The sequence below is a fragment of the Callospermophilus lateralis genome, chromosome 1 (assembly GCF_048772815.1).
Source record: "Callospermophilus lateralis isolate mCalLat2 chromosome 1, mCalLat2.hap1, whole genome shotgun sequence".
NCBI classification, from domain to species: domain Eukaryota; kingdom Metazoa; phylum Chordata; class Mammalia; order Rodentia; family Sciuridae; genus Callospermophilus; species Callospermophilus lateralis.
This window is the reverse complement of record NC_135305.1, coordinates 43,268,255-43,291,800: the sequence shown is the minus strand read 5'-3', so window position 1 is coordinate 43,291,800 and position 23,546 is coordinate 43,268,255. Positions and strand designations below refer to the sequence as shown.

General features: G+C 41.9%; 1 protein-coding gene across 1 annotated transcript in view; it reads left to right on the top strand.

Annotated features, from left to right (window-relative positions):
* Positions 1 to 20,892, top strand: part of Wnt2 (Wnt family member 2) — a 41,409-nt gene extending 20,517 nt beyond the window's left edge. The window contains exons 4-5 of the mRNA XM_076861703.1: positions 3,953 to 4,217; positions 20,169 to 20,892. Coding sequence (XP_076717818.1) covers positions 3,953 to 4,217; positions 20,169 to 20,398 — 495 coding nt within the window. The 3' untranslated portion in view covers positions 20,399 to 20,892. The remainder of the gene's footprint in view (positions 1 to 3,952; positions 4,218 to 20,168) is intronic.
* Positions 20,893 to 23,546: the final 2,654 nt, after the last annotated feature.

Genomic DNA, 23,546 nt, shown 5'->3' with positions numbered 1-23,546 from the left:
TCTAGCTGACTCTAGGGATTTTACCTTCCTCCCTAAGCCCTGATTTTCCTAACTGTAGAACAGGAATAATAACTTACTTTGCTTAATTGTTATAATTCGTGTATGCCCTTCAGGTGTGGACACTGGCACACAGGTAGTTAATAAATGGTTGCTATTGTAATATTGTTATAATATTGGAATATTAGAATTCAATATTCATTAATTAGGAATCCTCATTGTGAGTTTCTTGGTCCCATATCTTACCCTTATCTCAACTACTCTGAAGCAGGCCACCTAGATTTAGATCCCCTTCTCTCTGCTTCTCTGATTGAGCAGGGTTTTGTTCTCTTCAAGGCTAAAGGTTTTCATTTTAAGTCTGCAAATCAGTAAATAGAAGAGATGGAGGTAGCCTCTGATGTGACTGAGCACTGAACTGGCTATGTTAACAGTGTGGGCTGGAGATGTGACAAACCTATTCAGAGAAGGGTTAATTATCAGATAAAGCCCATCACTAATCCACAATCAAGAACTGATCTTGGTACCAGGTGGAATACATTCAGTGCAACGTTTCACACATGAGTAACAAGGAAAACTGATTATCCTGTTATAAGAAGTTTGGAGGTAGGGCAGTTCCCAGCTGGAAACTGCTCCTTGAAAACATCCTCCAGAACCCAGTTCCTGACATCTTTCAAGACAACATCTGTAGCTTATGGCCTCATCTTGCATTGACTGTCTTCATGTCCCAAGGAGGCAACCTCAAAGAACCACATTAAGAGACAGAAAAAATGCTTTTCCCCCCTTTCTTTCTTACAAATTCCCTTAAGACTTCTTATGATATCATATTGGCCCAAATTGAATCATTGAATTTCCCATGCTGAGAAAAATCAGTGGCACAACAGTGAAATGACTGTTCTTGATTTAGGCCACCATGAACAGAAAGAGACCATCTCTGGAATACATGGCTGCCTGATACCTGAACAAAACTGTTAGTAAGAAGGGAGGAGATGATGGTTGCACAGATGACCAACAGAGCCTGGCACTGCTATGTGGGTTCCTAAGGCTTTATAAGGTGGACTTTGAGTATTTTGAGTTAATATACAAATCCTTCAATTAATCATATAAAAATCATCTTTGAAGTTTGCCATCTAGAAACTTAGTGTTACTAGGGGAGGGCAGTCATATTTCCTGTCATTCTTAAAAGCAGGAGTATGACTTAGGAGTCAAGAACCTCATTTTCTAGGAATGCATGTAGAATAAGCATAGATGGAGTCAACTCCAAAGCACTTGGCATGGAGTGGGTTTTGGGTGGTGCTATCCTAGGTCTTAGAGGGAAGTTCCTGGGAAGAGGGGGCCCACGTGGGGCAGAATGAGGGAGCCAGGAGGGCATTCCCAGGGTGTGTCTGTGCCTGAAGTATGCTGTCCAGGTCATCTGGTGAGCCTCATGCCAAATGCCTGGAATATAAAGATATGAGGAGAAGGACATATGGGGGAGTGTAATTCCAGAGGAATTTCCCTCTGAGATACCCTTTAAAGACACTACATCTTTGTAACATGGAAAGCCAAGCTGGTGGAGTTCTTCCTGCTTATTTCTCAGCTCTCAGGTGTAAGAGTGCCACAGTCTATAGTAAGAGGCAAAGCTGGAAACACCATGTGAATGCCAAGGCCCACCTGGGAAGAGTGTTCACATCATTCACAGATGAACAGCCTGGGTCCATTGATGTGTCTGGCCTGTAATTACTCCACCAGCTCTTGAGTGTTTCAGACACATTTCCAGGCACATGAACAAACTGGAACTGACTTTCTGGAATGAATAGCATCAATGCACACCTGATGGTTGTACTGTAGCCTTGTCAGAAGCTGAGTTTGCAGAAGAGCAAAATGAAGTCATGCATTAGGCCAAATTACCTGGAGCAAAGCTATCAGTGAGGGGCAGCCTGGAATATTGAGGGAGTGGGGGTGGGCAGTGGGGCATAAGTGAGCATGTGAGCTGCAGGGACTTTCACATGGGCTGAATGCTAGATCTACCCCTCTCATACCCCATACCTGGCCAATTATATTAAAATCTTAGGGAGAGGACAAAGAAGGGATGGATCTTCTGCTTGAGTTCTTAGGAATATTTACCTTAAGAGTTTGCTCAGACTAGCATTTTGGAGAATGCCTTCAGAGAAAATTCTGCTTCACTTGCCTATATGCCCTCATCCCCCATATCCCTGGCCCAGGGATGCAAATTGCTCAGTGGGCAGGCTTCTCCTCTCTTCTGTTACTAAACAAAGACCAAAGCCACAATCTGGAGAAATCTCCAGGACCAGGGGTCTCCCCAACAGCTCTTCTTTGCATCCTCTGTCTTTGGTCACAGTTCCTAATCAGCAGTTTAATACTAATAGCTGTTTGAATGGTTAGTATTATAATAACTTGGGAAACATAAATTGGACAAGAGATCAGTGGTAACTAGTGGGGGAGGAAAAGAATATCAATTTCAAGGTAGTAAGTTCTATGAAAAAGAGAACAAGAGGAGTTTTTAATCAGAAAGCATGTTCTTCAAAAACATTTTGAAGAAATTCATATTTGCATGTACTATTAATTTGGGAGACTTCGGAATCGGGATTTGCATCCAGCCATTCCACATCCCAGCACTAGAGCTTGGGCAATCATATTCCCTCCCTGATCCCTGGTTTTCTCATCTGAGAAATGGGAAGAGCAGTCTCAGGGCTCTTTTGGTCATGGGTGCTGATACTCTCTTCATTTAGGTGAGCCAAGGGCAGGGCAGGACAACTCTGACCAAATGGCTCTGGGGATGGGGTGCAGTGCTGCCAACTCATCCTGAGACCAAAGCAGAAACTTTCCTGGATAATTCTGGGGCCCACTCGCCCCTCCCCTCAGACCTCACACCCACAGAAAAGGGGCCTTCATTTTAGGAGCCAGCCAAGATGGACTTGTCCCAATTTTCATTGCTTCCTCGTTAGGGAAAAATAGAGCAACCTCATCCCGTGCTCTGAGTTGAATCACTTGGCGAGGGTTGAGGGATAATCTTCTTCACTTAATGTCAGCCCCAGTGCAGCCTGGCTCTGCCCTTTATTAACTATTTGCCTTCAGACAAGAGCTTTCTCCCTTCTTTCTTGTTCCTCCTCTGCAAAATGAAAATGTTAATATGGGACTGTCCTGATACCCAAGGTCATTGAGATAGAGTGTGTTCTGCATTATCACGGTGCCTGGAACACAAAGCACTCCATAAGTAGTAATGGTTATTATTATTATTGGGTTCTTGAAAGATGCAGACTTACAATTTCTTGACTAATTGGAGTACAGCTTGAGCATCCCTCATTTGAAAATCTGAAACTTGAAATACTCCAAAATCTGAAACATTTTGAGCTCTGATGTGACACCATGAATGACAAAGTCTACACCTGACCAAATAGGACACAGTCAAACCACAGGTACACTAAAATATTATATAAAGCCTCCTTAAGCTATGTGTATAAGGTGTATATGAACATAAATGAATTTCATGTTTAGACTTGGGTCTCATCCCCAAATATCTCATTATCTATCTGCAGATATTTCAAAATCTGAAAAAAAAAATGAATCCAAAATTCAGAATTTTTCTGATCCCAAAGTATTTTGGATAAGGGATATTTACTTAATTTTAAAGGTATACATTTTTAAATAATAAAGCTACATTTATTTAGAAAATATTCTAATTCATTCCTGCACTCTTTAAACTGGTCACATACCCTATTAAATAGTGAACTTTTTATTACACTGATAGCCAGTAGGGTTCACATCTGAATCTTCCCCTCCCCTCCCTACCCACCACCCCTGCCTGCTTCAGTCAGCACAGTGACAAGTGATGCTCCAACATCTCCCAGTCATGAGCCCCAGGATCCAGCTGAGTTGTTTCCTGGTTGTTTGGAGATAGGAAAGCTGTGGCTCCCTTGAGGCCTCCTCCTTGAACCTGCCCCTGTCTCTCTGGCAGGCTGTGAAGCGGTTCCTGAAACAGGAGTGCAAGTGTCATGGTGTTAGTGGCTCATGCACCCTGAGGACATGCTGGCTGGCCATGGCCGACTTCAGGAAGACAGGCGATTATCTCTGGAGGAAGTACAATGGAGCCATTCAGGTCGTCATGAACCAAGATGGCACTGGTTTCACTGTGGCTAACAAAAGGTTCAAGAAACCGACGAAAAATGACCTCGTGTATTTTGAGAATTCTCCGGACTACTGTATCAGGGACCGAGAGGCAGGTAAGTTCAAAAGAACTTTCTCAACCATCTATATTTTTAGTCTGACATTTCAGCCTGCTGCCTTTAGGTTCTAAGTTCATATTCTTTATAATTCCTATTGAAAATGCACAGAAAGCTCTCCCAAGCGACTCGAGAAACATGTCAATAATGTGCAGATTCTGGAGAAATGAGAACCCAACAAGAATGTACATGGCAAAAAGTCAAAATATGCAGATTAGCAAAATTTTCCAGCCTGGGCAAAATTCTAGTTCGTAGACTAAGACACCCTGTGTGTAGTACCCAGCATCTTTCATGTGATCCTCAAGCTTCAAGGAGGAAAGTTTTGCAAAGAATTTCTCCTCCCTGCTTACCACTCCCACCTCTATCACTGTGGAAAAGGGCTTTAAATTTAGGCTCTTTTGAAGTTTGGCCTATTTCACATTCCCTTGCTCTTTTCAATATACTTAGAAGTTGCTAGTAAGAATTTATTCACGTCTCTTGGCCATAATTGGTCAGTATGTAAGGGCTATGTAAGAGTCACCTCATTTATTAAAGCCACACCCTTCCTAAAAGATGGCACCTTCTCCATCTTGAACTCACTCAGAATGGCTCTGTTAGCTTCAACATCACAGCTGTCCCCACCTGTCTGGTTATATACATGTGCATTTTCCACCTCTCACTCCCTGGTCAACACTGAACTCCAGGCTTAGCACCTTCTTTGCAAAGAGTTCAGAGCAAAATAAGATTAAGTCAAAGAAGGAGGTGATGGGAGTCCACAGCCCACTTTGGCTTAGTTAGTTTCTTAGTAGAAAACAAGGTATTTCAATATCAGGAAAAAAAATCCTCTGAATTCTTAGATTGCTTTTCATTCCAAAATAATTGCAACAGAAGCAATAAGAAAGCACAGGTGGCAGCTGGCTCCTAAAGTTAGACTGGCCAAGAGGCAAGATTACCTGGGAATACATAAAAAAGCTTTCGCCTCTTTCTTGCCCTAGAGTGATTGAATTTTTTTCAGATTGTGAGCTACTTCTCTATAGCATAGGAGCAAGTTTGTACATGCAGCCTATGGATTAATGACTGTTGAACACAGGGACCAGATGCTATGCCCCACCGCATTCCAGACCTCTAACAAGTCATCCTACCTGTCAGGCCAAACTTTCAGCCAAATCACTATGAAACCTATGCTTTTAATCAGAATTGTCCTCAGGGTCTGCCTATAACTAGGTGTTTAACCTCTGCTTCCTTGAACAGGACATGAGAATGATGGTATCTTAATAATTTTAGTTCCTATGACTTGAATACTGTATGCTGATTACTGGGTTAAGATCATTGTATGCATGGTCCTATTGAATCTGTGGAGCAGCCCTGTGACATCAGCACATTGGAACTTGTTACTAGGAAAAAAAAATGGATAAAAAGAGGGACACTCCTAGATAGTCAACACCAACCAAGAAATTCACAACTTAGTTTTTTAAGTCAGATAAGCAGTCCTAGATATCATCGTGCCCATTGTACCGATAAGAAAAGTGAATGACATGCTCACAATCTCATGGATAGGAGAGGACAGATGTCTGGCCCCAGGCTGTGCTTTGACCCTGAAACCACATATGTGCCTCACCTATCTTCCATGCAGAAAGACTGCAAAGCAAAAAAATCTCATGTTGAATATCAGAGGACATGCCTGCTTCCAACATATCTTTTCTGGTTTTTTGGATTGAAATTGTACTTGATGAATATTTGTTTACTGGATATTCAGTGAAATAAAGGTGAAATAAGGACCAGACTTTTCTTTGTCCCACAGAGGTGATTCTGCATTTAATCCTTACTACCTTTTCAAATTACTAAATTATTCTTGCATACTTTGCTCTTTCTATTCCCTGCATTAAAAGAAATTCTATTTCTTGGTCTTAAAACAGCAGACATGTCTGTAGTACCCACCACATGCCGCTCTCACAGGGTGTCTGTAATGTTTTGTTATTATCCCATTTTATGGGAGAGGAAACTGAAGCTCCAAGAGACTAAGAATTTTGCCCAATGACTTGTAGTTAGTAAGAGGCCCAACAGGGACTGTCAGTCTGTCCTTTTTACCATTTTACCCTGCCTTCAGCCACATCAGGCACAGAATACATAGTTGCAGGGGCTTTCTGAGGAAAGCTACGTAATTTATTAACTCTTTTATTTTTCTTCTATCTTAGACACGTTTTTACCTTCTCTGACTTGAAAAGAAGTGAATTTTTTAGTTTTTGGTTGGCGTTATAACTAGGAGCCACCCTGTTTTCCTCCTCTTCTCCTTCCTCCTTCTTTCCCTCATTTTCTTCGTATCCTTAATTAACCAGCTCCAATATACTGGAGATCAGATCTCCAGGAAGATTCTTAGATTATTTGTAAATTATCTGAACTAAAATCAATTAATAACTTCTTCAGCAGAGGGCAAGAAGAAGTTATCCATGTAAACCTATCTTTTTCATTCTGTTGACCACAGATGATAGTTTTAGTAAAAAGATGATTCAGAATGTTTCATATCTGCCACAGTCCGGCTGCAGCAAAATAACTGGGGGTTGACGAGCAACTTGTGTAGATTGATACAGCAGGAGTAGGAGCCGTTTATTGTAGGACAAGAGGGGTATATACACATTCCACACAGCTTATCTTAATTAACATAAACTAGATACAGCAGTCAACCAATAAGGAATCTCCACACTTAATGGCTTGCTGGCGTTACTTCACAAACCACTCCCTCTGGCAAAATGCCAGGCGCCATCTTGACTTGTTTATAGACCCTAACACATATCATGTAAGCAAGAGTCCAGTTTGTTAAAATAATATTTTTTCTATCATTCACATTTGGATTCCTATACACATAGCCACAGGTAAGAGATGCTGATGTTCTCTGAGAAAGCCTCAACTCATTTGTCTGCTCAGGGGCTGGTGTTTGGTTGTGTGACTGATGGCCTTCTAATGATGAGGCTTCACTCTGGCTAGGACAAACTTCTGTGGTCAACACAGCTGGTCAACATAGTTCTAGAAGTTTCTGGTATGGAATCATCCTGAAGTACCTTCTAACCTCTGTTTGTTAGGGCATAGAGATGTGACAGAGAATTGTAAGACCTGGTTCTAACTCACAGTGGCTGTGGGAGCCTTTTCTTTCTGTGAAACGAAGGTGTTGGGTCATCAGTGCCAGCCACGTGAGCATGTTGAGCAGCACACACTGGGGGCCCCTCTGCCTGCACTAGAATCGCATTAGGAAGGATCTGTTTTCTAGTAAATAGAACTTTCCTATGTTCAAAATGGGTTACATTATGAGTTGTCAGGCTCAAAAACAGGTCAGATATTTGCAGTAAAATTTAACCTCAAGTAATATCCGATTTCTTTTTTAAATTTATTTTTTAACTATCATTTATTTGCCCTTCCCTACATTTTATCTCATATTATCCATTCTACTTTGTTGTAATCTTTGTTGTTTTGTTTTGTTTCTTTTTAAATAATTCACATTTAATATCCAACTTCTTGAGCTCCTTTCACTTGCCCACACTAGAAGCATAGTATTGGTGAGCAGGTTGAATATCACCAAGTCATCTGTATTTGGAACTGATTGGTCTTACTCCTTGCTTCCTGCTCAAGTCACTCATGGACAGACATGAGTCATCTTGCTTTGTCAATTAGGTCTGTGCTGTGGATAAGTCTTCAGATCCAGTCTACTATTTTCCATAATTAGGGTCTCTTGAAAGACTCATGAATCAGGGTCTGTTCCTGAGATTCTCCATGCTCTTCATATTTAAGCACATCCGAGTTTGAAAAATCAATGATTTAGACAGTGCATGATCCTGGTTTGCTGTAAGTATTAGGGGAGAAGTCCAGTAAAACATTCTATTTTCTTGGAGTACCCATCTCTTAAAAGGGGGGAATTTTTTCTTTATTTGAAGAGCTCTAAATAAACATCAGCCCCAAAATACCCCTGCTTTGGCTCACCCAGCATAAGAGGGTCATTCTTTTGCATTTGTGCCCTTCCATGTTCAGAAAACCTCTTACACTGCAGGTAATTCATTAAAATGATTTTGGCCATCAAAGCATTCACTGGAATTAGCTTGATGTCCTGAAATGATGATACCAAGACTACAGAGAAGCATCACAGAGTGGAGACCCTGGGGTGTTTGTGGTGAGCACAGACTTCACTGGGGATCGATGCTGGGAGCATGAGTTGAATTCCCACTCAGAGGCAGGCCTGCATGACACACCTTTCATGCATCTTCCTGACTCCTCACAGCACTCTCCTCCATTTCCAGAGAAGGAAAATGAGCCTCCAAGAAGTTATTTCACTTGCCCAAGATCATATGGCCTGTAAGTGATGGACAAACAAAATACATACAAATCAAAACAAAAATTCGTATCTTTCTTGTTATACCATGTACCTTCAGAAATGTGGGTGGTGGTAGGTAGGAGCAGGGGTCCTCTGTAGTAAAGAAGCATCTTGAGGACATAGGAATTTAATGAGGAGAGGTGCCCATAAAGTGGTGAGTTCAACAGGGACCAGAATTAAGCATCCAGGTTGCCTTGAATTTTTTTTTCAATTAGAAACCCTTTAAATTTTTCACATCATTTGTGTCTTTAACTATTTCTAAATAAGAGTAAGCCAAAATAAATAAATAAATAAATGAACAAATAAATACCAAAGAACATATTATTGTGGCAATAATAAGAAGCTATTTCCCCATAGTCTTCAATTGAAAAAAGTGAAGGTTCTGATGGTCAACTATAAATATTCCTTCATGCAGCCCAGATTTGAAGAGTGGGAAACACCAAGTGTCGTGCATGTGACATTTTGCAGGCCAAACCGGAGGCCAGGTCTGGGAAGCAGGGCTTTCTGGGAGGAGTGTAGTTATCTACTCTGGTTATTGCCCCAGGCATCTGTAAATCAAAGAAACCCTTCAGTTAGAGATAGTTGCATCTCTAAGTAAAGAATGCTGCTATCCTCTCACAGAAAGCATCTGTACCTAATCACAGGCCACTTTCACTGTTTATGATGTAAATCCCTGACCTGGGTCAGAGGTCACTCTGAGGTCTCCTCTCCAACTATAGGAAACAAGCAGTCCTCCACTTCTTCTCCAGTCAAGTTCAAAAACACATGGAACTCAGCAGGTGTGCAACTTGTTGCCTGCTGAAAACCTGATACCTGGCTGACAGCTGCAGGCTGCGGATGGTGTAAGCTCTCAAGTATCACTGTTTTTCCTACATAAATTATATTTGGCAAACAGAACTCAAAACCCATGAGAACCCAGTCCCAATCATGGTGTTCAGATATTGGTGTTCTTCACATGCCTTGTGGTGCAGCCTGGTTTGCAAAAAAAACTTGTCAATGCAGATTGTGGCCCATGATCTGATTTAAAAGCAAGAGAACAAAGTGTTAGTCCATGGGTAGACCCTACTTACATAATAATATTTTCAATTTGCACCACTCCATTGTGGATCCCTCTTCACTGAATACATATTTATTGAGATTCTTCTATGTGCCAGACACAGAAGCCCCAGAAATGCAAAGAGGGGGAAGGCAGGATTGATCCTTACCCTCATGGCTTCATTGCTCTCATGGCTCTTATAGACAAGCCAGGCAGCAACTAGGCAAGGGGACACATTCTGGATGGTAAGGAATCCTCAAGCTTGGATAGAAAGGGGTGTTTCTTAGTCTTCAGTCCTTGATTCATTACTCTGCACAAGGTCTCACCTTGGAGTTGCCGTTTGGCAACATAAAAATTAAGCTATTCATCTCTTTCTGATTTAAAACTTACAGAAATCATTGAGTTGATATCTGAAAGGCACCAAGACAGATTCAAAGAGAACTTGATGAAAAATATTTTGATGAAGCTCATAAGTCATTATTTTCATAGGTAATTTTTGATTGTTATTTAGTTAATACTAAACACTGTACATCCTCTTTTCAAACTCCTAAGTGCCTACAATATAATTATTCTTTCCCTCCTTAAAACACTATTTTCTTGACCTTAATAACACCACACTCTTCTGATTTTCCTCCATCCCTAATAACTAGCCTTCCTCAATCTCGTGTCTAATTTCTTCTTTTATACATCTACAGTTGGCAAATTTTACAGAACTCAGTCTGAACACTCTTTCTTTGTGTTTACCTTCTTTTCTTAATTTATTTTTATTCTAATTTATTATATATGACAGCAGAATGTATTACAATTCATATTAAACATATAGATTACATTTTTTATATCTCTGGTTCTATACAAAGTTTATTCACACCATTCATGTCTTTATACACATACTTAGGGTAATTATATCTGTCTCATTCCAACATCTTTTCTACCTCCATCCCCCCTCCTTCCCTTCCCACCCCGTTGCCCTATCTAGAGTTCATCTAATCCTCCCATGCTTCCTCTCCCAGCCCCACTATGAATCAGCCTCTTTATATCAGAGAAAACATTCAGCATTTGTTTTTTGGGGATTAGCTAACTTCACTTATCATTATATTCTCCAACTCCATCCATTTATCTGCAAATGCCATGATTTTATTCTCTTTTATTGCTGAGTAATATTCCATTGTGTATGTATACCACATTTACTTTATCCATTCATCTACTGAAGGAACATCTAGTTTGGTTCCACAGTTTAGCTATTGTGAATTGTGCTGCTATAAACAGTGATGTGGCTACATCATTATAATATGCTCAATTATTGATTATTGATTTTAATTCTTGCATTTTAGGAGTCTTATTAAGGAAGTTGGGGCCTAAACCAACATGATGGAGTTTGGGGCCTACTTTTTCATGTGGCCTTCTCTATTCCTGTTGCTATCCCTGTCCTCATCTCTGTCCTGTAGCCTCACCCTGTATCCGTTCCCTCATCTGCAGCTTAAATTTCTCACACTTACATCAAAACTGAACTCCTGATTTGCCCAATTTTTGAAACTTATTTTCCCCTAGTCTTTCCCTTCTCAGGAAATGGCAATACCATCTACTCTGGTGGTCAAGCCACAAACCTACAGGTTATTAGTTAAAGCCCCTTCTCTCTTTCCTCTATCACCAAATCTATCATGAGGACCTCTTAAAATAAATGCAGATTCCATCCTCTTCTCCATCTTCACTGCCATCCCCTTGGCCAAATCAGAGCTCAAGCTCTGTTCCTTCATTCACAGCATGTGCCACAGTGTTTAGTTAATTAGTTACCTCTCTGCTCCACTGGACTCCACTGGGGATTCCATGATGACAGGAACTCTGTCTTATTCACTGAATCTCCAATACCTAGCATTGAATTGAAGGAATGGCAAGTTATAAACAACATAGACTATTTCAACTAGATTACCCGGATTCTTAGGTATATTGGTGCAGCTTCATAGCCTAAAGATGGCTTGGTTTCTTTATAGGGAATTACAAAGCATGTCTTCTCATCACCTGATTACCTTTTAACACACAAATTTATAAAACTTCTCATTTACGTGAAAATGTTAAATGAAAAATTTCCCTCTTATTGAAGTGCATTAGTATGGCATTGATAGAGCTTCAGATATTGCTTGCTAGCCATTTCCCTGGTTGAGAAAAAAGGTCCCAAGTAAACATAGCAGCAAACTGTGCCTACTGCTTTTAGTGGCCATCAGATACTCAGTTATTTTACCCTTAATTTACTACTATCAGTGGGATTGCTGGGTAGTTCATCTGATTTTATTGTTAACATAAGCAAAAAGAGTTTTTATGTCCGTGCCATTTTATGTTATGGGGAAGATCTATAGAAATGTGTTCTCTTTCAAAATATAAATACTTAGAAGAATTATTCTAAGTATATGTTAAAACATACCTTAATTTGAATTGACAAATTAAGTAGCAATCAGATTAAATTTGGGAAAACTGAAAAAAAGTAACATTTAAAAAAAATGAGTTCATTTTCTTATTTCTAACACTTTGACCTAATTTTACTACTAACTATGAAGAATTTACCAAATAGAGGTAGTTTGGGGATGGAAGGGTTAAGAAAAAACTAATTTCTAATTAGCATATTAATGTGTTACAAACAAATGGATGATATTAAAGTATATTAAATAATTAATTTGATTACTTCATTTAAACTTTCTACACAAAATTAATTTTTCACTTATACATCTCTTCTTTAAACTTAGGTAAATTTTACTATATTAGGGAAAGAGTCCAGCATTATGGATAAGGAGACTGCATTGCTACAAATTGCTAACCATCACTGTTTCTACTGATTAGTAATAGGGTAGCCATGGTGTCTCTTAAGATAAAGTACTTTCTCTAGTGGTTTCTAAGGTTCTTATGATTCAATAACTAAATGAATTTTAATTCATTATACTCTGCTTGCAATAATAGAACCTTAACTTGATGCCACAAACTCCCTTAAGTTATCATTCTGAATTTCTATCATTTAAAAACATGTGCCACATTTCTTTTATGTGTTCTCTATCTACTCAGAGCAGTCATTTGAAGAGACAAGGTTTAACTGTTCTGCTTTCACCAGGTGCCTGAGGACTGGGCGATCACTCTCTGGAGAAGGGTACCCTCCCTGGGCCAAAGGGAAGCCTGTTCTAGAGTTTTTAAGGAATTGTTTTTAGTTTAATAAATCAGCAAATATTTGTTGATAACCTGAGCATTACGCAGTATATAGAAGAAAGGATAAGATCCAGCCCTTGTTCTTGGGCAGACAAGATGCATGAGAAATAACCAAACATTTCCAGCCAATACTTGAGCCCAGTTGCAGGACACGGGGCTTGAAGCAGACGGAGGTGCCCTATGGAAGATACTCCAGTAGGCCCGAATCTTGAAGCATAGGAAGACTTTCCGTGGAAAGGAGGGTGAGGAAAGCCAACATAGGAAATGAGAGTAACTCTTAAGGAGAAGGTCTTCATAGTCACTTCAGTGGGACAGTGAGGAGATGGCCTGCTTAGAGGGTACAGGTAGGATAGGAAATAACTGTGAGTAGGATGGGAATGCCAGATATGGAAAGCCTCACAAAGTCCTGCCATAGCATTAATTCCATTAAAAGATGTGTTAATTTAACGGGACAAGATTTTCCTGTGCCAGTCAAACTTTTTCACGTCATGAAAATCTTGAATAAATTCATCTGAGATAAGTGCAGATATTGTCTTGCCTAAGTAGCGTTAGCTGTGCAATCCTTAACGTGAGGAAGGGCAAACCTTGCAAGTAGATGAATGTGCAGTCTCTAACATTTGCTCAGTAACATTCCTTTGTTCCCTCAATAAATCTGTGTCATTACTGACAATGTGTAAGTCAACCAGAGGAGAAACAGCCTATTGGATGACAGGCTTAAGTGAATCTTGCTTTATGCCCTAATGGTCAACATATGGGCCTCTGTCAGCCTGAGTGGCAGGAATTTCCAAAGACATGGGCCTATCCAGAGAGAGAGAACACACACTAGAGCGCCCTTCCTCCAGGTCCCAGAGGTATGGGTCTGGGAACTATTAGCCAAAGCCCTCTGTTCCTCCTCTGCTGTCAGGAAGATGCATGTTGGTGGAGACAGAAATGTTTTTACACTGGGAACCCTGACTCCATTATTAATTTTATAGCTCTGGGGACGGTATGCTCGATTCTGTAAAGCTCCCTTGGCACTGCCTCACCAAAGTATGTTATGTGGTCCCTAACACATGTGATTTAGAAACTCAGACTCTTCTTCTCTTTCCCCTGGTGCCTATATGAGCTCTTGAGTGAGTTGGGATGGGGACAGTACAGATGGGGAAGAGAAACATATATTTGGCCAGAAGCAGCTCCTTCCCCCAGCTGAGGCACTGGCAGACCTTCCAGAGTCCGCCTGGACCTGCACACTGAGTTTAGGTAGAAGATATCAATAATTGTTTGGGGTAAAGATGACAAGAGGGCAGTCTTTGTGTCTGGGGGTTGGGCTCTGTCCTGGGCCAGTCTCCAATGGGGGCATACTTCATAGCCAAAGCAATGGGATAGCATGGTACAATGCACCTCACACATGCAAATGCTCCAGACACTTTGGACCTCTACTTGTAAACAAAGAGGGAAAAACTGGTGGACAAAGGGAAATAGAGGGCAGAGAATTTGAAAGAAGGAGAATGAAGGAAGATAAGAGGGCAGAAAGGAAAGGGTGAACTTCTATCCTACTCATTTTTGAAAATATGAAAACTTGCCCTTATAGGTTTAAGGCAGTTAGATATAGCTGGGTTTCTATCCTGTGTGATTCCCATCATGGCCCAAATAGGGGTGTGAGCGACTCATTAAATATATGTTCATATATTATTGGGGGGGTGGAATATCTAAAATTTTATATGTCCCAAACAAGTAGGCACATCATAAAACTCAGTGGCTTTCTTTCACCAAACACACATACACACATACACACATACACACACACACACACACACACACACACACACACAGTTTTGTTCTGATCTTTTATTTTAAGCATAATGGTGAAGCTCTCTGACAGGAGGTTGGTAAGACAGTGTAGACCTGCTGCTCTCAATAATAATGAGTCTTTGTTATGATTCCATTAAAGGAAACCAGTACAAGCAAATTTTATATAGATTCTGCACTCTGAAAATGCTCTTTTCAGAGTTTTGATGAAATGGATCTATGTTCTGCTAAAATGGCAGCAAGCATCTGAACTGCCCTTCTGCCCTATAGTTTGTCATTAGATCTAATGAGATCCATATCCCAAAGCAGGGCCAATTTGCAGTCTATAGCCAGGCATCCTCTCCTACTTCATAGACACCCTCCCCCTCCGCCTCAGCCCATTCCCTGGTATCCTGATACCTCAGGGGGGCCCATTAAGACTCCAGGCTGCAACTTCACCCTTTTTCCCACATCAGGGGCTCTCACTCCTCAAAAATCCTCTCTCATCTTGCTTCTCCTGGGCCCTCATTACACCCTGTGTGAGCAGCCAGCGGAGAGTGGCATGTCCAGATTCCCTGTGTTTCTCTGCATTTTCTAGCTGAGCACTGAACTACTGAAACATCTCATTGCCAGCCTTTGTTTCCTTTACTGAAACCACTTTTAACTTCAACCGTGTTAGTGGTTATTGCTGTGTCTGCTTCTTTCTGAGTTCTGATGGTGTTGAGGTCACTTCACTGAGCAATCTCTCTGTTTAGAGTCCAGTCCATGCATTTGGGGAACCCATGAGCATTACACAAGACTGAGTGAGCACACCACTCAGACCTCATTAGCCTTTGAGCCACTGTGGACTCAGGAACAAGACCCTGGAATCTCTTATCCCCCTAAGCCTCACAGCCCCAAAGGGGATAAATATTCTAACATATAGTAATATATTCATGCTTTGATATTGTAGATCAGTGGAAGTGAAGAATGTTTACTGGTGGGCAAAGTTTATGAACAAAACACAAAAAGTTAGAAATTTAGAATCACCTCTGTAATGCCAAGCTAAAGTCCTTTCTGACCTGTTGGGGCTCCCTCAAACCTATGATTTCAATTACCACTTCTAGATAAAAGTTTCCAAATCCACATCTCTATCCCAACCTCCCTCTTGAGTCCCAGACAGGGTTTTCAGTCATTTCTACCTGATAACCCACAGCCATGGCAATCTCAACATGCTGAAAATTAAGCTTCTTATCTGTGCTCAAAGTTTGTTCCTTCCAGGCATTTATCACCTTAGGGAATCCCTAGCATCAATATAGTCACCCAAACCAGAACCTTAAAGTCACTCCTGATGCCTCTATCCCCCCATCCGTTAGTCACCATGTCTTGTTGGTCCCGCCTCCTCAACTTCTGTTGTTCACTAACCTCTCCCATTGCACCACCACCCTCTCAAGCCAGCCTGCCTCGAGTCCCCCCAGAGCACTTGGTGGGTCCCTACCCTGAGTCTGACCTGTTTCATGTCACTCAACCCCAGAACACTGATGATCCTTCTGAAACATGAATCATATAGTGTTTCCCTTTTTTTCAACACTATAATCATATAGTGTTGCCCTTTTTTTCAACACTATAATCATATAGTGTTGAAACCCCCAATAGAATTCCTTTGCCCTAGCCAGGCACAGTGCCACATGCCTGTAATCCCAGAGGCTGGGGAGGCTGAAGCAGGAGGATCATGAGTTCAAAGCCAGCCTCAGCAAAAGTAAGGTGCTAAGCAACTCAGTGAGACCCTGTCTTTAAATGAAATACAAAATAGGGCTGGGGATGTGACTCAGTGGTTGAGTGCCCCGAGTTCAATTCCCAGTAACCACTGCCTCCCACCCACCCCCCCAAAAAAAGAATTCCTTTGCCCTCAGGTTGAAGTTTAAACCCTTTCTGACATTACTCAAAGCCACTCACCTAAGCCTCTTCTCCCCTCTCCAACCTCAACTCTTGATTCTCTCCCCTTATGACATATTCTGGTCTGGGGAATACCTCTCTCCTCATTTGTTTCGGAGAGCTTTCCTGCTTTCCTGGCCTTGGCACATGTGGCCCTCCTCCTCCTCTCCACTGCCACCACCTTCTTGTTATTGAAATAGACCACACATGCAGGGATGTGCACACGCCACACATACACATTTTCTCAAATGAACATACCCACAAACCTGTGCCCATGGGAATCAAAGAACGGAAGAGGCTCGGCATTTGAGAAGCCTCCCTCATCCTCCTTTTCTCTCTACCCTCCGAGAAATCACTAGCCTGACTTTGAATATCATTGACCAGTTTTCCCCATTTTTGTTCTTCATGTGCAAACCTAGTCTAAAGTGAAAACCTTGTGTTCGATGTCTGTTGCTGTGTCACAGACTATGAAGGAACATCATGGCCTGAACCAACCTTGAATCCTCTGCTTTGGCCTCAGCAGTGCTTGCAGCTGTGCCCTTTTTCATCCACTTCATTATCAAGTTTCTTGAACACTTGGCCCACGGGCTCTGCCCTCATGTCCTCTCCTCCCATTTGCTCTTCTACCACAACATCGTCTGGATCATCCACTGAAACTGCTCTCATCAAATGGCACCAGTCACCTCTTGCTCTGGAGCCAGTTTCCAGTATTCCTACTTGACACCTCTACCCCACCCCCCACCCCAAAATTCGGTAAATCACCAAGTTCTGGTGCTTCACCCTGTGGCCTGTCGGGTACTGGTCTACTTCTGTCCACACTCATTGTTTTTTGCCTAGACTGTGACACAGCCTCAAGGTTTACCTCCCTGCCCCAAGCCATGCTTCCAGACTTACCATTCTGGTATGTTTTCCCTTAATTAGAAGTCTGGCCTAGCTTACCACCCATCAAAGAGTGAAGGGCAAGCTGTAGCCAGGCATGAGCTTGCTGTTGCTCTACTCTCCTTTTCTATGCTCTTTGCCTAAGAGGCATCCTATTCCTTGGCACACTCATGAACTTGCCCTTGAATCTGCACTCTTGAGAGCTTGTCCTTGGAATTTCCTCTAGGACATTCTCTCTTATTCTGGGATGCCTTTCACCCTGTTTATTCCCTGCAAATCTTATCCTCTGCATCCTGTCTCTAATGCCACCTTTTCTGTAAAACCAAGCAGTTGAGGACCCTTTTTCTGGTTCTGTTTTCTACTATTAATACCAAAAATTTAATTATTATAATATGGTTGGCCCATGGCCCCTTGAATATATGTTTTTTGGGGGAAGCTAACGGTGCCTAACACATAGTAGGTACTCAATAAACACTTGCTAAGTGGTTGGATGGTTAACATTTATAGAGCACTTATGCCCGCGCTTTCACACATTATCTTATTCCATCCCCACACAAGCCTTTTGAGGAAGGAACTGCTTTTATCCCAGTTTTGCATGAGAGGAAACTGAAGCTTAATGAGATTAAGTAACTTGTCCATGATCACACAATATACGCGTATCAGCCCTATGACTGAACTCTGAATTGTCCATGCTCTAAATAACCTCACTGTACTGTCTTTGAGCTTTTTCTGCTGTGCTACTTTGTACATGACTCTACTGTGGTTTTCAGTAGGCCCCGAGCAAATGAAACAATTTTCCAAACGTAGTGGAAGCATCTCTTCCCACACATTTATCTTGTGCTGTGTTTTGAATCCCCTGAATATAAGAACTCGGTCCTATTTATTTTATTCCCTCCCTCCCCGCAAAACCCCAGGCAGCCAACACAGCATCTTACACATGTTTGTGTTCACTAAATGTTTATTGAATGAAATAATGGGTGTGCTGTTAAGAGGAAGCATTTGGCAGCGAGTCCTTTTTGCACAATCAGTGATTTTGAGGATCGTCCTGATGGTTGTCCCCCAATCCAGGCCCAGCTGCTTCTGCTTCTAACCCTTTGCTTCTTCAGCATGATGTAGGCTTGGGGCCACCCCTGGCTGACCCACCCTCTACCCTGGCTCCGGCCCTCTGCCATCCTTCCTGTCCTCATGAAATTCCTCTGCCTGTCTTCCTGCTCTCGGCGGCTGATCAGGCAGAGTTGTTCTGCCCTCACCCCTGCTCTTCTTGACCCCACGCCCTGCTTGAACCCTACTGCTTCCCTGGTCAATCTGAACAGGCAGGGCAACATGACATTTATGTAGATAATTCTAACACAGAGCAGTTTGAGATAAACAGAGTGTCACGAGGCATTGTACAAATTGTGAAAAGGGAGACATTCCTGGTTCAGTGATGGAGCAACTGAAAACAAGCTAAATCACCATGTTTTCCATCCTGATATAAGGGTTCCCACCCCCCCAATAAGGAGTTTGGCTTCTCTAGTTTGTCAGTTATTTATTATTGTTGTTGCAAGTAATAGAAATGGGAGCAGTTTAAGCTAAAAGGGTACAATTATTAGAAGAATACAGTCTCTAGGAACTCAAACGTTGGAGACCAGCCAGGTCTCCAGGAGAAATGGAAGCAGAACCAGAAAATAGTCTAGCCTCAGGCAGTATTCTCTTTCCCTGTCCCATCTTTGCTATCTCTGTATATTCACTTCATTTCTGTCTTTCTCTGGATCTCTGCTAGTCCACAGACCTCATCACAGAACATGACTGCCATGGAGGTAGAGACTGTCAAAATCACACAGTCCCATGGAAATCTGCCTGATTGGCTGCACATGGTCTACTCATCCAGTGCCATTGAGCAGGGTAATGTTCAACATGGCTGCCGGGGTGCTGAACTCCGTGAAAGAAATGGAAAGGGTCATTATGAGCTGAGAAAACTCTCCCAAAATGTCCACTACACTTGGTTCTGCTGTTTGATAATGCTATTGTAAAAGACTTCTGTGTGTTTCCCCAGAAATAAAGCAAATTAAGAGGCTTTCTGTCTTTTTCATTCTTTTTCAGAAAGCAAATACATAAATATAGATTACCATTTAGCAAACATTTCCCTGATTAACAAAGATGACTTTCCACTCGTAATTCCTAACAGGTTTTAATGCTGGTTCTGTTCTGTGAAGGCCATGAATCCTGGCCTCAACAGGTGCCTCCCACATGTCTCTGTAGCCTGCTTGATTGCCTAGGATGGGGGAGATAAACCAGGCAGGGCTGGTCCCTCCCTCCCCAGGGTTTCACACAAATGATGTCTACTTCTCCCCACCAGCAACCAGAGTTCCAGTTTTTTTCTAATAAGCTTTTAGTATAAGCAGGTCTGGGGAGGTGGATTTTCCTCCCTTTGTGGATTCTATACCCCTACAAATTTGGAGAGAACTAACCTTGGTCACTGCTTCTTTTAATATGGTTTGAGGTTGGGAGAGAGGGAATCAGGATCTGGCTTTGCCCACCCAATGATGCTTTTACCCAAGGCCAGGTAAAACTGCTCTGAAATTCAGAGCTGAATTCAGGTTGCCCAAGGCAAACCCAAAGTTGCATGACCCTCCTTCCTGAATTCTGTCCTCCTGGCCCCTGCAAGCTCCCTGTAGCTTCTGGAAATGATATGATCAGCTGCATGGGCCCATAAAGTGGGGTTACAGCACCAGGTTGTGTAGAGGTGGGGCCGGGGCCCTGTACCAGAGGATGGACCTCCTGTTTCTCCTCCTGAGACATATTATAATCCACTCAAACTCTTTCAATGACATCTCCTTGGGTTGTCTTCCAGGCTCCCTGGGTACAGCAGGCCGTGTGTGCAACCTGACTTCCAGAGGCATGGACAGCTGTGAAGTCATGTGCTGCGGCAGAGGCTATGACACCTCCCGCATCACCCGGATGACCAAGTGCGAGTGTAAGTTCCACTGGTGCTGCGCCGTGCGCTGTCAAGACTGCCTGGAAGCCCTGGATGTGCACACATGCAAGGCTCCCAAGAATGCCGACTGGACGACCTCCACATGAGGACCTCACTGTCCACCTTCCTTCCTGCAAGGACTCCATTGGCTCTGCATGGACACTGGACCTCTGGGTTGTTTCCGGGGGGATATTTCCTAAGGCATGTGGCCTTTGTCTCAACAGAAGTCTTTTCTCCCTTGCTGGGGCCTCCAGGACATAAAGTATACCCTATTCTGTCTGTCTTCCAGCATTCTGGGGTCACCTCTCTTCCTGGTAAGTTCTGTTTGGAAATGGCATGACAGGTTCTTAGAGAGGGAGAGCGATGGGCCCCAACCTCTGTCACCTAGACTCTTTCTCTTTTTTGAGCAGCTGTCCAGGGGCAAAGAGCATCTCAAAGTAGCTTTCTCTGTGTCTTCCAATAAATGCTCACAGCTAAGAGATTCCATACTTCCCTCTGGGAAATGAGGAAAGTATAATCAACGGCCACCAAATTAACTTTAATTCTTGAAAAGACCAAGCAAAGCTTTTGTCTGATTGAGTAATGTCCGCAGCTACCATGCCCAGGGGTAATTGGCAATTGTTTGAAGAAAGGATGGCTTTCAATAAACTTCAGTTTTAAAATGCATACTTTTCAAGGCATTTATTGCCATATTAAACTCTGATGTAACAAAGTGGGAATGTGTATCCTTTGGTATGATGGTGTTTTGGATCTTCACAATAGCCAAATCCACAGAGAGTAATTGCTATGCATGACTGTCTCCTCCATATTAAAGAATCTTTAGAAATGAGACTTCACTAGGATCTGAAGAGAATTCATAGGAAGATGGACCATTCAGCCATATTCTGTAACTATTGGGTGGTGAATATGGTGGGAAATAATTTAGTAAGTGGAATATCAGAAAAACGTGTTTGTGCAGATAAAGAAAGGGGAAATTCCTATTCGGTCTTATGCATCTGATCCATGGAATTTTGTAATTGAAACAACTTTGAGAATGAAAACTTCTGGAATGATATGACCAGCAAACCAAAATGCTGACAGAGAGGTTTCCAGAGCTAAGCCATGCCCAGAACAGCCTTTACCATATGCCCAGGAGAAGTTGGCCACGTATGCTGAGGAGCATCGGCTAGTACCCATCACCCTTCAAGCACATTTTAAAGACCTGTCACTTTTAACTGTGTTCATTTGATGCTTACAAGATGACGTGATCCTGTAGCCTAAAGCAAATGACACATAGCCTTGCCTGTAAAGTCAGTACCCCTACTACATTACATTGCAAACAAATCACAAGTTGGAAACTATATTTAAGGGACCCAACTGTAATTATGGGAACATCAATATGCAAATAGTGGTTAGCTTCTACCATCAGCCAAAAGATGACATTTAGGGAAAATTAAGAGGTTGCCTGTCCCATTTTTTTATATTAAATGAAAGAAAGGTGAAATCTACAAAACTGTTTCTCATTGCTTGGTGCAGTGTGGTTCTTGTTCTAACGTAGCTCTTTAAAAAGAGCTACATTAACAAGATGTTTCATTACGTATATCTGGTGTCAGATCATTGATGCATTGATGCTTGCTCATTCTTTCATGCTTTGGACTTTGTGTTTTTCTATCCTTGCTGTAGGTCATTTAGATGAAAACTTATGAAAAACAACCGTCTGGACTACTTTGTTATGATTGGTATTTGATTCCTCTTAAAAACGACTGAATCTGTCCCTTTTCCCTCACTCCCAAGTCTCCAAGTTGGTTGTCTAATAAATTGTTCTTTCCTCTTTTTATTCTATAATAGATTCCCAGGGTGGGAAGAGTAGAACAGGACAGTAGCTGCTATGACACAGAGTAAGGCAGGCCAGGCCAGGGGACAGCTGCCTGGCCTTCAGTTGTACTTAAGCATGGCATAGATGCCTTCATGATATTTCCATGGGGTCCCAAAGCCATAAGCCCTTCTTATTACCAGGTGATCTGTGAAATCATAAATCCATGGGTATATTTAGGATGGGGGTGGGGAATCTTAGAGGACATGTCAGCAGCTCTCCCTAGTTAGGGGAAACTGAAACCAAGAGAAGTAAAGGAATCTCTACAAATGTCAGCCACTACCCCAGTGATCCATCACAAGTGGGACCACACTGTAAGGGGATTTGAGAAGGTCAAGCACGTTATCCAATCAATGAAACTAATCTGTCTCAGAATTAACTCAGTGGACTCCAAGTAATTTCAGCTTCTAAGGGGATGCTCACTTTTTTTTTTTTTAATTCTTGGGATATTTAGATCTGATCTTATTTTCATGCTGAAATTCATCCCTCCTAAGATTAGCAAGGGGACTAGGCCTATCCATCCAACTGATCTACACAGATTGTCCCAGTATGTAGGGGAGAGTGTGGCAGTGCTGGCAAGGGGCAGTGGAGTCCTCATTGAGAAGGTAAGAAGACAGTGAAATGTTTTTATCTGCTTTTACTTCTGAAAGAGTACATTCATATTTAAAAGAAAAATTTAAGGTAAGTGAAGATAATTTAAAACTCATTTTCTTTAGGATTTGGTAGAGGATCAACATTTTAGGATTCTGAAATACACTAAATTCTTGATTACTTGATGCCTTGAAGTAATTTGTTTGGCACAAATTACCTCCAAAAAAGTAATAATAATGATGGGAAAATCCATCCAGTTCCAATTTCGCCCCCCCTATAAAAGTTTTACTATAAATCAAAGTTTTCTAGACCCAAGATAACCCCTTTAGTTTTCTGTAATATCTGAATACATTTCTACAATAGATCTTGATTAGTTCACTGGCATTTTCTATAAACTGCATGTGACCCGAGATCTAGCATATAAAATCTGTCTCCAGCAAATTTGCTTTACTGACTGGGTTTGTGGTGCTGACTGATATTTGTCTGTATTCTCAGAACAACAGACTCTGTCAAGATTCGTTCTATTTACAGCATCCTGGAAGGCCCCTTACTGTCTGAAAGAGTACATCTACTGTCTTCATAGGCTAGTCTATCCCCTCGAATGGCTCAAGCTCACTCACAGAAGCTCCCCAGTGCCACAGTCCCACCTTGCTCCACTTCTGTGCTCCCTTAGCACCAGGCATGTTGCTGATGGAAGAGGGAGAGGCCTGGAGACCCTCATAATACTGGCTTATCCCATGTTACCAGTTGAAATAGACACTAGAGAAGAAGAATCTATCAAATGGCAATTTGATCTGGGTGGGACCAGATGA